Source organism: Rhinoraja longicauda, chromosome 1 (genome assembly GCF_053455715.1).
Source record: "Rhinoraja longicauda isolate Sanriku21f chromosome 1, sRhiLon1.1, whole genome shotgun sequence".
Taxonomy (NCBI): Eukaryota; Metazoa; Chordata; class Chondrichthyes; order Rajiformes; family Arhynchobatidae; genus Rhinoraja; species Rhinoraja longicauda.
In genome coordinates, this window is record NC_135953.1 from 16,816,073 (window position 1) to 16,831,481 (window position 15,409).

Sequence of the window (15,409 nt, forward strand, 5' to 3'; positions counted from 1 at the left end):
CATGTCAATATTTTTGTCTATCCCAGATAATATTAGGATTACACAACAAACTCTCATGATCAACAAGAAATTAATTAATTAATCAAGACAACAGACATAATCCTACAGCAGGCAGACATCTTGAAAAATAAAATCTCACCTTCTTGAAGAAAGGTGATCTAGCCTTTCCACAGTGTTAAATTTCCTCTTTCCTGGTATTAATCGAGTAAACTGTACACTCAATCACTCGTCCAAAACAAAGGGTTCATTCAAACAAAGATGTTTTTCATCACACAGAAGTTAACTCTCAAGTCTTACTGACCTTCAAGGATTTGTTTATTCCAGAAGACAATGTTTGCCCTAGATATTTCAATGACCTATATTGTAGTAAATAGAAGTTGCACACCGTTTCTTGTTGGTTAAATAATCACTCTTTCTGTTCAAGTACAAGTTAGGATTTTGCTAGCTAATGCCTTGGGAAAGTCTTAAAATTGGAAATATTCAGTTGTCAACAGTGTTGGACATATGCCAAACAAGATTTCTGCTAGCTTCACACATAGCTGAGAACATAGAAACATAGAAACATAGAAAATAGGTGCAGGAGTAGGCCATTCGGCCCTTCGAGCCTGCACCGCCATTCAATATGATCATGGCTGATCATCCAGCTCAGTAACCTGTACCTGCTTTCTCTCCATTTCCCCTGATCCCTTTAGCAAAAAGGGCCACAACTAACTCCCTCTTAAATATAGCCAATGAACTGGCCTCAACTACCTTCTGTGGCAGAGAATTCCACAGACTCACCATTCTCTGTGTGAAGAAATGTTTTCTCATCTCGGTCCTAAAAAACTTCCCCCTTATCCTCAAGCTGTGACCCCTGGTTCTGGACTCCCCCAACATCGGGAACAATCTTCCCGCATCTAGCCTCTCCAACCCCTTAAGAATTTTATATGTTTCTATAAGATCCCCCCTCAGTCTTCTAAATTCCAGCGAGTACAAGCCTAGTCTATCCAGTCTTTCTTCATATGAAAGTCCCGCCATCCCAGGGATCAATCTAGTGAACCTTCTCTGTACTCCCTCTAAGGCAAGAACATCTTTCCTCAGATTAGGAGACCAAAATTGCACACAATACTCCAGGTGCAGTCTCACCAAGGCCCTGTACAACTGCAGTAGAACCTCCCTGCTCCTAAACTCAAATCCTCTTGCTATGAATGCCAACATACCATTCACTATCTTCACTGCCTGCTGCACCTGCACGCTTGCTTTCAATGACTGGTGCATTGCTTTCCTGTTCTTGCTGCCAAAGTGGATAACCTCATATTTATCCACATTATATTGCATCTGCCATGCATTTGCCCACTTGCCTAATCTATCCAAGTCACTCTGCAGCCTCCTAGCATCCTCCTCGCAGCTAACACTGCCACCCAGCTTCGTGTCATCCGCAAACTTAGAGATGTTGCATTCAATTCCCTCGTCCAAATCATTAATATACACTGTAAATAACACCATAACTTATTTTTTGTCATGACTCTGGGGTGGCAGGTAGACCCTCTGTTATAGCATGTGGTGATTGTCAGCATCAATGCTGCTGTCAATATTTATACCCATCCTTGGCAAACCTCAGTCGTTCTCTATCTAGTCCACGACCTGATACATAAATAATTACAGCTAACAAAATATAAATTAATCTTATAGTTTTAACAAGCAATTAATAATCAATACTCAACATATTCTTACCGTGCACTGATTACTGACTTTTTGCTCTGTGACATTATAGTGCTGAGCCAGTATGTTTGGAAGGTTTCCTCCATCTATAAGCAAACACCATGTATTTGTTCAGTATTGTCTTCTATTGTTTAGGGTTTATTCAGTCTACACAATCAGAATATACATGCATCCATTCTAGTGGCTAAATATATGTTAGGATTTTTCTGTTTGTTCATCACGCTGAATTTCATCCAAAAAGGGGCCAGGTATTTTATACTCTATTAATGGAATGCAAAATGCTATGTGCGGTAGTGACATTGTGACCAACCACAAAGCCTCAAAATCTGATTGGTACCTATAGAATAGCTCTTAAATGTCCAACAGTGAAATATTGGAAATTTTCATTTTTGAAATATATCAGAAAGTGCTAATGCCACTCAGTCGGTAAAGCAGCATTTGCAGAGAAAGAAACTGAGTTATTGCTTCATATTGATGACCTTTCTCCAAAATTGGCACTGTTTTAAATGACAACTAGTAAGCTATTCTCTGCAAAAGTCTATAAAATTATTATTTGTTTACTCAAACAAGGGCACATCAAAATTAGTTGTAACACATGTTAGTGATCATGACTTCTAAGTGATTGAAGCATTCTGCCGAGTACCGAGGCAATATTTAATCACTGATGGTAAAGCCTAAATGTAAAATTAATGGTCTACTCTTTCCAGGCAGTGGTGAAGGAACAGGCTGTAAAGATGACGTTTTTAAGCTTTTGTGCGAGATTCATTTCTGGGCTGCGTATGAGAAAGATTTCTCATATGGCAAAGATTTCTCTATTTTTGAGATGGAGGCAGCTGCCATTGGGGGCGGGGGAAGGTCTGTGCTGTCCAGCAACAGTCCTCAAGTTAGTCAGCAGCCTTTCAGCTTAAATAGAAACGACATCTATTTGAAGAAATGTTTTGTCTTTTGTCATAGAATGAAGGGAATATTGTTTACTATTTAGGTCACGTCCTGGTTTGACTTCCCAAAATGTAACAATTGCACTTATCTGAATTAAACTGCAATTCCTACCCAGCTGATCAAGATTCTGCTGTATTTTTTGATAGCCTCATTCACTGAACACAATACTACCAATTTTACCATCATCCGCAAAATTACTAGCCATGCTCTGTACATTTTCATCCAAGTCATTGATATAGATTACAAACAACACTGGAACCTGCACCGAACCTGAACCCGCATCAAAGGGCTCTTTGTATAATGCTTGATGAAACTTTCCTAAATACATTTAGCAAACTCCACCCGATCTAACCCCTAGAAAAGGCAGTCCTATCAGGGGACCTGTAGGGGTTCAATCACAACAAGATGATCATCCCCTTATTCCTCAGCTCCACAATAATGCCCCTCTGGATGATCCCATGGTAATTTCATCTCTGACTACTGAAGGAACAATGTTGAAACCTCCCTAATTGACCCATGCTTTGCTTTATGCTCTGTTGTCCCATTTGTAATGTGTTTCAGTGTTTTACTGTCAGCTGTTAACTGGTCTGTAGTTCTCTGCTGGGACTTTTTCGGAACCTATGGAATGTTGGAAGGTCACAACCAATGTATACACTTTATCTGCAGCCATATTATTGCAGAGCAACCAGCTATCTTCAGTCCCTTAAATCTGGCTGACTAATAATAATAATAATAATAATATTCATTTATTGTCATTGCAACGAGTACAACGAAATTAAAAAATAGCCAATCCTGACGGTGCGTACAAACATATATGCAATAAATGCAAAAACAAATAAATACATAAATACAATTAAATACAATTATGTTAAGTACAAAGATTTTTTAGTGTTGCCTAGTGCAAAGGTAGTGTTCAGTTCTCGTATGGCCCTGGGGTAAAAACTGTTCTTAAGTCTGTTTGTTCGGGATTTTATCGACCTGAAACGTCGACCAGAGGGCAGATGAACAAACAGACGGTGGCCGGGGTGGGATGGATCTTTTATTATTTTGCCTGCTCTACTGAGGCAGCGTAGGCTGAACAGGTGCTCCAGGGAGGGCAGTGAGCAGCCGATGATTTTCTGGGCCGTCGTGATGACCCTCTGAAGGGCCTTCCTGTCCTTTTCTGAGCAGCTGGCATACCATGTGGTTATACAGTATGCCAGCACACTCTCGATGGAGCAGCGATAGAAGGACAACATGAGCTTCTCCTGCAGGTTGGTTTTCCTGAGGATCCTCAGGAAGTGGAGTCTCTGCTGTGCCTTCTTTACTGTGGTGATGGTGTTGGTAGACCAGGTGAGATCCTCTGCGATGTGCGTACCCAGGAACCTGAAAGCTGGTACCCTTTCCACACAGACCCCATTGATGTAGAGTGGGTCGTAATCTCCACTGGTTTTCCTAAAGTCAATTATAAGTTCCTTTGTTTTGGAGGAGTTCAGGACCAGATTGTTCACTGAACACCATGCTGCCAGCCTTTGGATTTCATCCCTATAGGCTGTCTCATCTCCTTCTGAGATGAGTCCAACCACAGTCGTGTCATCCGCGAACTTGATGATGGTGTTGGTGGGATGGGTGGGGGCGCAGTCGTGAGTGTAGAGGGAGTAAAGGATGGGGCTCAACACACAGCCCTGTGGTGAGCCGGTGCTCAGTGTAATGGTGGAGGAGAGGTGAGGGCCTATTTTGACTGTCTGGGGGCGGTTGGTCAGAAAGTCCTTGATCCATTTGCAGATGGTTTGGGAAAATCCAAGGTCGGAAAGTTTGGTGACCAGTCTGCTCGGGATGACCGTGTTAAAGGCAGAGCTGAAGTCGAGGAAGAGCATCCTCACATAGCTCCCCTGGTGTTCAAGGTGGGTCAGTGCAGTGTGAAGAGCAGTGTCGATGGCATCCCCTGTAGACCTATTTGCTCTGTAGGCAAACTGGTGTGGGTCGAAGGTGGGTGGGAGGCTGGCTTTGATGTGCTGCAGGACCAGTCTCTCGAAGCACTTTGTGATGACCGGTGTGAGTGCTACCGGACGGTAGTCGTTAAGACTGCTGATGACAGACTTTTTCGGCAGTGGGATGATTATGGCGGACTTCAGGCAGGGAGGGATGGTGGATTTTAAAAGGGACAGGTTGAAGATTTTTGTGAAGACCTCAGATAATTGGTCTGCACATTCCCTCAGCACTCTGCCCGTCACACCATCGGGGCCTGCAGCTTTCCTGGGATTCACTGCTCTGAGCACGCGCTTAACATCATACTCCTGCACAGTGAAGGTGTTGCTGTCAGGTGCTGGAGAGGGTGTAATGTCTGCCACTGTAGCTTTCACCTCGAAACGAGCAAAGAAACAGTTAAGTTCCTCAGCCAGCGAGGCGTCGCCGTCGGCAGTCGTGCGGTTGCTGGTCTTGTAGTTGGTGATGTGCTGGATGCCTTGCCATACCCGCCGTGGGTCATTGTTGGAGAAGTGGTCTTCAATCTTCCTCTTGTAGGACGCTTTGGCATCCTTGATGCCTCTCTTCAGGTTGGTTCTAGCAGCACTGTATAGAGCTCTATCACTAGACCTGAAGGCGGTGTTACGGTCCAGTGGGAGAAATTGTTGCAATTCCTCATTTTCTTTAGTGAAACCTGACAGAAAATATGTTTAAAGTCCCTGCTATTTCCCTTTACCTTTTTATTAATTTTAGTCTGAGTTTTAAAGATCAACATATACTTTTGGTGCTTTATTCCTTTAATGTGCTTATAACTTGTCCTGATTCCTGGCTAGTTTAAGCTCCTGTTCTATTTTCTTTCACTTTGTTAATTTTTGATCACATCGTCCAAGTCTCTCAAATTCTTCAAATCCTTTGTCATGCTGAATTTTTTTTTCAGTCTAGTGCTATTTTTGCCGACTTCAGATAGCTATGAATGGATCCGTGGAGCCTTTGTTTCTCGACTGTTCAGTATTTTTGTGTTAGAAAAACATTGCTGTTCTAAAGTGGCCACTGGGAGGCGTACATAGTCTAGTGATCTCTCTTTATCTTCACTTTTGGAAACATGTGACCTTCAGTTAGCACTTTCCTACTGCATTTATGCCTGCAGCAGCTGCTCAGCTGCAACTGCCTTTATGAAGAAGGTCATGTCATAAGTAATAGGAGTAGAATTAGGCCATTCGGACCATCAAGTCTGCTCTGCTCAATCATGGCTGATCTATCTCTCCCTCTTAACCCCATTCTCCTGCCTTCTCCCCATAACCTCTGACACTCGTACTAATCAAGAATTTATCTCTGCCTTAAAAAGATTACTTCAAGACATGGGTGTCGCATATCTGTGGTTTTATAAAGCTGCAAAACCATGGCACAGCACTTTTTTTATCTCGCATGTAAAGTCAAATATCCAGTTAATAATTTACACTCAGAGTGGCAATTTGAGATGCTGTAGCTGAGATGAAACACATTCAGTGATACTGGTTGAATTAGAGTTCATGGTCAGTTTTAAGGAGTAGTCCTACCTCCTGCACATTGTAATGGGAGAGGATAACATGTCATTCTTGCGAGATGTCGAAGCTGGAATTAATTCAGTAAACTCAATAATGAACATGGTCATGGGAGAAAGTATCTTGGCAATGAACATTTTGCTGAAGAATGTCATTGCCACCCCAGAGCATTCAGGTTCATGTGACTGCAATATCAATAACACTGTTAAATAAAAGATAGAAATAGCTTTTATGCAATTTGCACCACGCAATATGCAAAAATCACTGAATGGGCAGTTTTGTGGCACAGCTGGTAAAGACAGCTGCCTCACAGATACAGAGACCCAGGTTCGATCCTGACCTCTGGTGGTGTCTGTGTGAAGTTTGCACGTTCACCCTGTGACCGTGTGGGTTTTCTGTGGGTACTCCGGTTTCCTCCCACATCCCAAAGACGTGCACGTCTGTAGATTAATTGGCCTCTGAAATCGCCTCTAATGTGTAGGGGCTAGATGAGAATTTGGGAGAATAGAAAACACGTGCGGATGGGTGATCGATGTTTGGTGCGGACTGAAGGGCCTCTTTCCATGCTATGTCTCCAAATTAAAATAGATAGCCATAATAATCTTGAAATGATGTAACAAAGCATATAATTTCCAACATGAAGAAGGGTTCTGACCCGAAATGTCACCTATTCCTTTTTTGGATCATCAAATTGAACCAGTGATGCTGCCTGACCAGCATTTTGTGTCTATCTTCGGTGTAAACCAGCATCTGCAGTTCCATCCTACACTCATTTCCAACATTAACGCTTTGTTTTACTTTTACATATTCTAGTCATTTTGGGAAAAGTTCTGGTTCTGGCAGGAAGTTGCAATGAAAGTACCAATTAAACCAGCGCAGTTTCGGATTCTGAACCCCGAGATCATAAGGGAGACAGCAATAGATCTGCTGCAATTGCCAGAACCTCGAGCAAAACTGTGGGGTTGGGACCAGGTAAGAGCTAGTTTGAAATGTGATTATGGGAGAATTTATTAGAGATATGTGTTTTTTGAGCTTGATGTTTAGTTGTGGATATTTGGCAAACGAGTGTCCTGAACAGTGGTTCTTTACAGTGCCTTCCATAATGTTTGGGACAAAGACCCATCATTTATTTATTTGTTCACAAAATGCTGGAGTAACTCAGCAGGTCAGGCAGCATCTCAGGAGAGAAGGAATGGGTGATGTTTCGGGTCGAGACCCTTCTTCAGATTTGCCTCTGTACTTCACTATTTGAGATTTGTAATAGAAAAAAATCACATGTGGTTAAAGTGCACATTGTCAGATTTTAATAAAGGCCATTTTTATACTTTTTGGTTTCACCATGCAGAACTTATAGCAGTGTTTATAGACAGTCCTCCCATTTCAGGGCACCATAATGTGTGGGACACAGCAATGTCATGTTTAGTATTTTGTTGCATATCCTTTGCATGCAATGACTGCTTGAAGTCTGCGTTTCATGGATATCACCAGTTGCTGGGTGTCTTCTCTGGTGATGCTCTGCCAGGCCTGTATTGTAGCCATCTTTAGTTTATGCTTGTTTTGGGGCTAGTCGCCTTCAGTTTTCTCTTCAGCATATAAAAGCCTTTGTTGCTTTAGCAGTATGTTTGGGATCATTGTCTTGCTGTAGAATGAACCGGCGGCCAATGATTTTTGAGGCATTTGTTTGAACTTGAGCAGATAGCATGTGTCTATACACTTCAGAATTCATTATGCTACTACCATCAGCAGTTGTATCATCAATGAAGATAAGTAAGCCAGTACCTTCAGCAGCCATACATGCCCAGGACATAACACCCCCACCACCATGCTTCACAGATGAGGTGGTATGCTTTGGATCTTGGGCAGTTCCTTCTCTCCTCCATACTTTGCTCTTGACATCACTCTGATATAAGTTAATCTTCGTCTCATCTGTCCACAAGACCTTTTTTCTAGACCTTTAAGTACTTCTTGGCAAACTGTAACCTGGCCATCCTATTTTTGCGTTTAACCAGTGGTTTGCATCTTGCAGTGTAGCCTCTGTATTTCTGTTAATTAAGTCTTCTGCGGACAGTGGTCATTGACAAATCCACACCTGACTCCTGAAGAGTGTTTCTAATCTGTTGGGCAGGTGTTTGGGGATTTTTATTTATTGTAGAGAGAATTCTTCTGTCATCAGCTGTGGAGGTCTTCCTTGGCCTGCCAGTCCCTTTGTGATTAGTAAGCTCATCAGTGCTCTCATTCGTCTTAATGATGTTCCAAACAGTTGATTCTGGTAAGCCTAAGGTTTGGCTGATGTCTCTTACAGTTTTATTCTTGTTTCTCAGTCTCATAATGGCTTCTTTGACTTTCATTGGCACAACTTTGGTCCTCATGTTGAAGACTGGAGGAAAGACTAGATGCTGAGAGCTCTCGTATATCTGCATTAAGGAGGCAATTAAACACACCTGAGCAATTACAAACGCCTGTGAAGCCACGTGTCCCAAGCATTATGGTAGCCTGAAATGGGGGGGACTATGTATAAACACAGCTATAATTTCTACGTGATGAAACCAAAATGTATAAAAATACCCTTTAATAAAATCTGACAATGTGCACTTTAACCACATGTGATTTTTCTCTATTACAAATCTCAAAGTGCGGAGTACAGAAGCAAATAAATAAATGATGGCTCTTTCTCCCAAACATTATGGAGGGCACTGTATATGGTTTATGCAAAAGATTTGAACTGCAGAGAATGTTTTAAACATTTTTGGTCACTCACTGTGGGATACTAGTTTACGTTTATTTCCCACGTGACATACAATATAAAGATAAATCACATGATTCATTGGGGAATCTTGTTTTAGCTGAGTTCTCTCAGGAATATTTAAAATGAATAGGATTAAATACCTTATGGTTGGCACAGAATATCAAAGTAAGAGGAAGGCCTGCCATAATCTTACAAACATCTATAGATTCAGAGATGGTGCCTGAGTGCCAGCTCTGGATGCCTTACTTAAGGAAAGACACAGAGGCTTTAGAAAGGCACCCACGACACCGTTAACACCATATGCTAGTTTTCCCATTCCTTGCTCGTTTTTATCAGTTTAGTTTATTGTCACAGTACAATGAAAAGCTTTTGTTGTGTGCTAACCGGTCAGCGGAAAGACAGTACATGATTGCAATCGAGCCATTCACATTGTATAGGTACATGATAAGGGAATAACGTGGGCATCCAATGCAATCTCCATGTCACATTAGAATGGCCTGAGGGTCCTTAGTTTCTTCCTTGAACAGAGGCCCAACTAATTTCAGTTCACCACTATGCTCTGCCTCGTTGAACCTCTCTTGCAGTAAACGGTTTCAATAGACAATAGGTGTAGGAGTAGGCCATTCGGCCCTTCGTGCCAGCACCGACATTCAATGTGATCATGGCTGATCCTGTCCTTTGGAATTGCTGTTTCTCCTTTAAGTCTGCTCATTTTCAGTATATAAATGCTATGGAAATCTCTTTTTGGTTTATATGGAATGGTCCTCGTTTCAGCACTAACCCATCGTCTCCCTCTCCTTTTTTCCCCCATATAATAATCTTTGTTTTGAAATCGAAAGTTTCACTGCCTTTGCTGTCATTTTCCACACACTCTCACTTTCATATGATTCAATTCTGACTCTTTGCTTCCTTTCCCTGACTTCTCTATTTCCATCTCAGGAGATAGGTTAACAACTAATAGAAGCGATCGTGTTCCATTGTCGAGGTAGCATGAGGGTTGTGTGGGTCGGCCCAAGCACCTAATAGTTGTCAGAAATATAGCTGTTCCTGAACCTGAGTGGTGTGGGACTTCTGTACCACCTGCCCGATGGGTAGCAGTGGCAAGAGGGAATGGCCCAGATGGAGGATCCTTGATGACAGATACTGCTTTATTGAGGCAACGTCTTGTGTAGGTGCGTTTGATGCGGGGGAGGGCTGTTCCTGTGATGGACTGGACGGAGTTCACCACTCTCTGCAGCCTCTTGCGATCCTATCCTTTTGAATTGCTGCAGCAGACCATGATGCAGCCAGTCAGGAAACCTTTTACAATACATCTGGAAAAGTTTGTTAAAGCATGAAAAATAGTTCATTCGTTCAATAGTGCTTTATTTGTCACGTATGCAAATGAAATTCATTTAAATAAACTGAAAAACATAAATTACATATGCGGGCAATGCCATTTTTAGCATCATTATACAAAGTTCTAAATCCGGTCGGCCCGCGTGCTCGACATACTGGAGCAGTTCTCGTGAACCGACATCCCACTCCTCATCACGCCCCGGACATCTTTATGCCCCGGGGACATCTGTCTCCTGAAGCCTACCTGAAAGCATTACCCCGGTTCACTCTTGCTCATCGCGTCCGATTTTTCCAGCTCCCTCCCGGTTATGCCGTCTGCGGAGCCTTTGGGTGGGTTCCCGATCCCGCTAACCTACGAGCCTTCAGGTAAAAAGACTGCATTATTGTGGTTCCTGGCAAGCCGCATTAACGTTTAACAAACAGAAAATGAAAGGATTATTTTGGCAAGATTTCTGTTTACTCAATATGTTGAGTAGCAGTACTGAAGGTATAATCTTATTTGCTAAAACATGAAATGTTTTGTTTTCTCACCAAGATTATTGCTTATCTGAAAACATTGTATTTTCAAATCAGCAATTTGGCTCAATGTGCCGGCTAATCTTTCCCTGTGCCTTTTTTTGTATTTGTGTTTCCAGTTGAAGCAACATTGATTTCACATTTTTATCAATATTCAAATGTTACACACACACCTGTGTTTTGTTTGAATAAAAATGATTCCTTAGTGATATGAATATTATCTGTCTTTGTATTTGTAGAATATTCCTACACTGGGAGTCAGCGCCGTTGTTCTGGCTACACATTTATGCGATGAAGTCAGCCTGGCAGGTTTTGGGTACAATCTGAGCCAGCCACAAATGCCTTTGCACTATTATGAAAATGTACCTATGAATGCTATGAAAGCTCAAACCATGCACAATGTGGAAAAAGAGAGGAGTTTCCTGGAAAACTTGATCAAGGAAGGTGTCGTGACAGATCTCAGTGGAGGGATTCACTGCAACTTCTGCATCTGAAAAATGCGTAATCTTTTGAAAGTTTACATTTCTTAATTTAAAAAAAAATGATCTTTCAGGAAAAGAAATAAATTGAGGCCTGATGGCTTTGGCCTTTTCAGTGCTGCCATTAAGAAAATTGCTGTCTTGCACATTCTCAACAGGTATTTTAAAGCTTCCTTTTTTTCATCATTCATCAAATGCAAGAATTGTAACTTTGAAAGAATATTTGACATGTTGACGTAATGCGTTTATTGAACTGAATTACAGTCAGTAAAGGCTATGGAGGTTGATCACTGAAATTTTAAAAAATTGGAAATTGATAAAATTGTTACCATATTTATGATGTGCTAGATTTTGATTGCAATATTCACTGCATAACTGTGTTCCTGGTTGTTTTTTGAAGATTTTATGCCCAATTTAATGTCAATTAAGACAGTAATATGTGTTTGTTATTTAAATGGCTGTAATTAAGTTTGCAGAACAAAACTTTTAAGAGTTAAACTTCATATTGGATCCAGAGAAAAGTATTTTGGTCCTTTGGAGGGTACAGAACAATTTAAATTCTGTTCTACTGCATGTTATAACTGTGATGTTTGGAATAGCATATGCCCGTTTTATTTTGATTCTGTAATCTAGCAGCTACATCATCTCTTGGTTTTGTCTTTTTTTTTGTTGACGGCACACTGCTGTGTGGCAAGTAAACTGGCAGTGTCTTTTTCTATCCAAAATTCCCAGTGAAACATTTTAACTGTGCTTGTCTGATAGCCACTCTCTATTGCTTTCCAGATGGTAGCTGTGGTGGTCTTGACACTTCAAACTTAAATTTATTTTATGTTCAGTTGATGCATGGAGATATTAATTTTGTCCCCTGTAATAATTTCTTGACCTGGTTTGAAAGTGGTCTTCAGTGGTGGTGGAAAACAGCTGATACCAAATCAGCAGTTTGTTTTGCATCCTGTTTGAGTTTGTGTAAAAAGCAGGGTATAAAACAGATGGCAGATTGATCATCATCTGTTTGGTAGAATGACTGTCAATTTCCCAAGCTTAAAGTTTTGCTGAAAGGTTTAAGTGTTACCAAAGCAATCTGGATATTCCGTGTGTAGAAAATAAAGGAGGATTTAAATTTTGATAAATTCTGCTACATGAAGAAATCTTGGGCATTTAAATCTTAATTAACAACATGTTTTTTAGACTTTTTGTGTAAGTATTTTACAGTAAGATCAAATACTTGTGTTGTATATTATACACATATTAATGTAAATCCATTGCTTAATGTAAACAATTTTCTGTTGCATTTTTGACTGGATGGAAAATGCTTGTTGTATTCCATCTTGTAAAAGATAATATTCTGGACATTATATATTGTTTTGACACTGATACACTCCTCCCACGCTTAATTTTTAAATTATACTTTTGTAATTACAGTTAGGATAATGAAATTCTTGTCAATTTGAGAGATTTTGCCTCGTATTTGAGTTCAGTATGGCAATGAAGGGGGGGGGGGGGGGGGGAGAGGAGGGAGGATCCCCTTTCACTTAGTGCTCCTCTTTTCCCTGTAATTTTCCAAAAAAGAGGTCCAACATTACTTGCTTTTTACTTCTAAAATAAATGAAGGAAATGGTCTGTAATGTGCATGTAACAGCGCATGACATCCCTTTAAATTTCTGCTTTTGTGAAGGCGCTATTCCTGGAACTGTAATCAATAAATGTGGAGCCTTATTAATGTCATGAATTTTGTACAAAAATATTTTATAATGCAGCAAATAAATGGTCATTATAATTTAGGCAGAAACAAATCTGGCTCATCCACTGGAAGAGCAAGTATACTTCAAGACAACATTATTACATGGGGAAAGCCAGTAAAGATGACCTTTACAACTCAGAAGCCAATACAATTAAAAGTTGTGTGATCTTTCCTGTTTCACCTGGTATTCTACTTTCCTATTTAAAATAAATCTTCGGTAGTTTGTAGCCCTTCACTTCATAGTTGTGCATCTTGAAAACATCCCTACACCATGCATCATCCTGTCTGATGAAAACTGTTCCCTATTATCTACCAATAATATATAATTTTAAATGTGTTGTCTGTCTCTCTGATAACTAGGCTGAAATGGAAATATTAATGCACTCAGTTCTTGATTTTTCAGTTTAAAAGATTGTTTTCTCTGAATAAATTCAAAATTGACTTTTCGCTTCAATTGCCTGGTCAACATCATTTTGTAGCTTCGGTTTTATCATGCCATAAATAATAAAGCAAACAAATACTCAGTTCGAGGGAAGATTTTTGTATTTCCACATTGGAAAAAGTATGCTACCAGATAAAACTAGAAAGTAAAACTTTTTCCTTTATTTAATCTCTCCAAAGTAGCATGCATTTCTTTTACTTTGGACTGCCAGTGATCTAAATTTTCTGACAAAAAAATTTAATTGAGAATGTGCCTTTCAGTGGTTGAGGATGAGTTGGGGCTTTTACTGAAAATTCTCAATCTTTAATCAGTTGAATGTTGAAGATGTTGACCAATTACTGTTTAGAGTGGATTGCTAACCTCTATTAATTAATGGGGTATTTTGAAGTCACTTTGTTTCCTGATAGAGACATTACATTTTCTTTTTATATTGAATATGGCCATTTAAAAAAAATTTTGTTCCACATTTGGCATTACCTGCCATTGAAGAATATTTCATAAAACAACTCTGCATAGAAGATGACCACGTAGTCTAGTGTTTTTGCATTTATTATATATATGCAGAGATACATTGTAGACTATTCATGAACAAACCGTATCTATTCCCCAAAGAATTGTAAACTACTGTACTGGAGTAACTCAGCGGGACAGGTAGCATCTCTGGAGAGAAGGAATGGGTGATGTTTTGGGTCGAGACCATTCTTCAGACTGGTTAGGGATAAGGGAAATAAGAGATATAGATGGTGATGTGGAGAGATAAAGAATAATGAATGAAAGATATGCAAAAAAATAACGATAAAGGAAACAGGCCATTGTAAGCTGTTTGTAGAGTGAAAATGAGAAGCTAGTGTGACTTAGGTGGGGGAGGGATAGAGAGAGAGGGAATGCCGGGGCTACCTGAAGGGAGAGAAATCAATATTCATACCACTGGGCTGTAAGGTGCCCAAGCAAAATATGAGATGCTGTTCCTCCAATTTGCATTTAGCCTCACTCTAATAATGGAGGAGACCGAGGACAGAATGGACTGTGTAGGAATGGGAAGGAGAATTAAAATGTCCAGCAACCGGGAGATCAGGTTGGTTCACGCGAGCTGAGCAAAGGTGTTACGCGAAACGATTGCCCAGTTTGCATTTGGTTTCGCCGATGTATAAATCTACATCTTGAATAACGGATACAGTAGATGAGGTTGAAGGAGGTGCAAGTGAACCTCTGCCTAACCTGAAAGGACTGTCGGGGTCCCTGGACAGAGTCAAGGGAGGAGGTATAGTGACAGGTGTTGCATCGTCTGCGTTTGCAGAGGAAGGTACCTGGGGAGGGTGTGGTTTGGGTGGGAAGGGATGAGTTAACCAGGGAGTTGCGGAGGAGCTACTGCTCGTGGAAAAAAAGCTGTTTTTATGTCTGGCTGTGGCAGCTTTGACAGTCCGGAGTCGCCTTCCAGAGGGAAGTGCTTCAAAGAGTTTGTGGCCAGGGTGATAGGGGTCAGAGATGATCTTACCCGCTCGCCTCCAGGACTTTGCAGTGTACAGTTCGTCGATGGGAAGTCAAGTCAAGTCAATTTTATTTGTATAGCACATTTAAAAACAACCCACGTTGACCAAAGTGCTGTATATCTGATTAGGTACTAAGGAAAAAATGAAACATACAGTAGCACGCAAACATAACAGCACATACAAAACAGTTCACAGCGTCTCCTCAATGAGCCTCAAACGCTAGGAAGGAAGGTTGCAGCCAACAACCTTCTCGGCTGATCGAACGATTTGCTGCAGTCTCCGGATGTCGTGCTTGGTGGCTGAGCCAAACCAGACCATGATGGAGAAGGTGAGGACAGACTCTATTATGGCAGTATAAAACTGGACCATCATTGCCTGTGGCAGATTGTGTTTTCTCAGCAGCTACAGGAGTACATCCTCTGTTGGGCCTTTTTGACTGTGGAGTCGATGGTGGCCTCCCAATTAAGGTCCCTGGAGATGATGGTTCCAAGGAACTTAAATGACTCCACAGATGTGACTGGTGTTGTTGATG

At 40.9% G+C, this 15,409-nt stretch overlaps 1 protein-coding gene across 5 annotated transcripts in view; it reads left to right on the top strand.

Moving 5' to 3' along the window:
* Window positions 1–13,399, top strand: part of st3gal5 (ST3 beta-galactoside alpha-2,3-sialyltransferase 5) — a 45,672-nt gene extending 32,273 nt beyond the window's left edge. For 4 of the 5 annotated variants that reach the window (XM_078412095.1, XM_078411940.1, XM_078412014.1 and 1 more), the window contains 2 exons: window positions 6,939–7,097; window positions 10,965–13,399. In XM_078412095.1, coding sequence (XP_078268221.1) covers window positions 6,939–7,097; window positions 10,965–11,219 — 414 coding nt within the window. In that variant the 3' untranslated portion in view covers window positions 11,220–13,399. The remainder of the gene's footprint in view (window positions 1–6,938; window positions 7,098–10,964) is intronic. The other variant, XM_078412180.1, reaches the window with a different exon arrangement.
* Window positions 13,400–15,409: the final 2,010 nt, after the last annotated feature.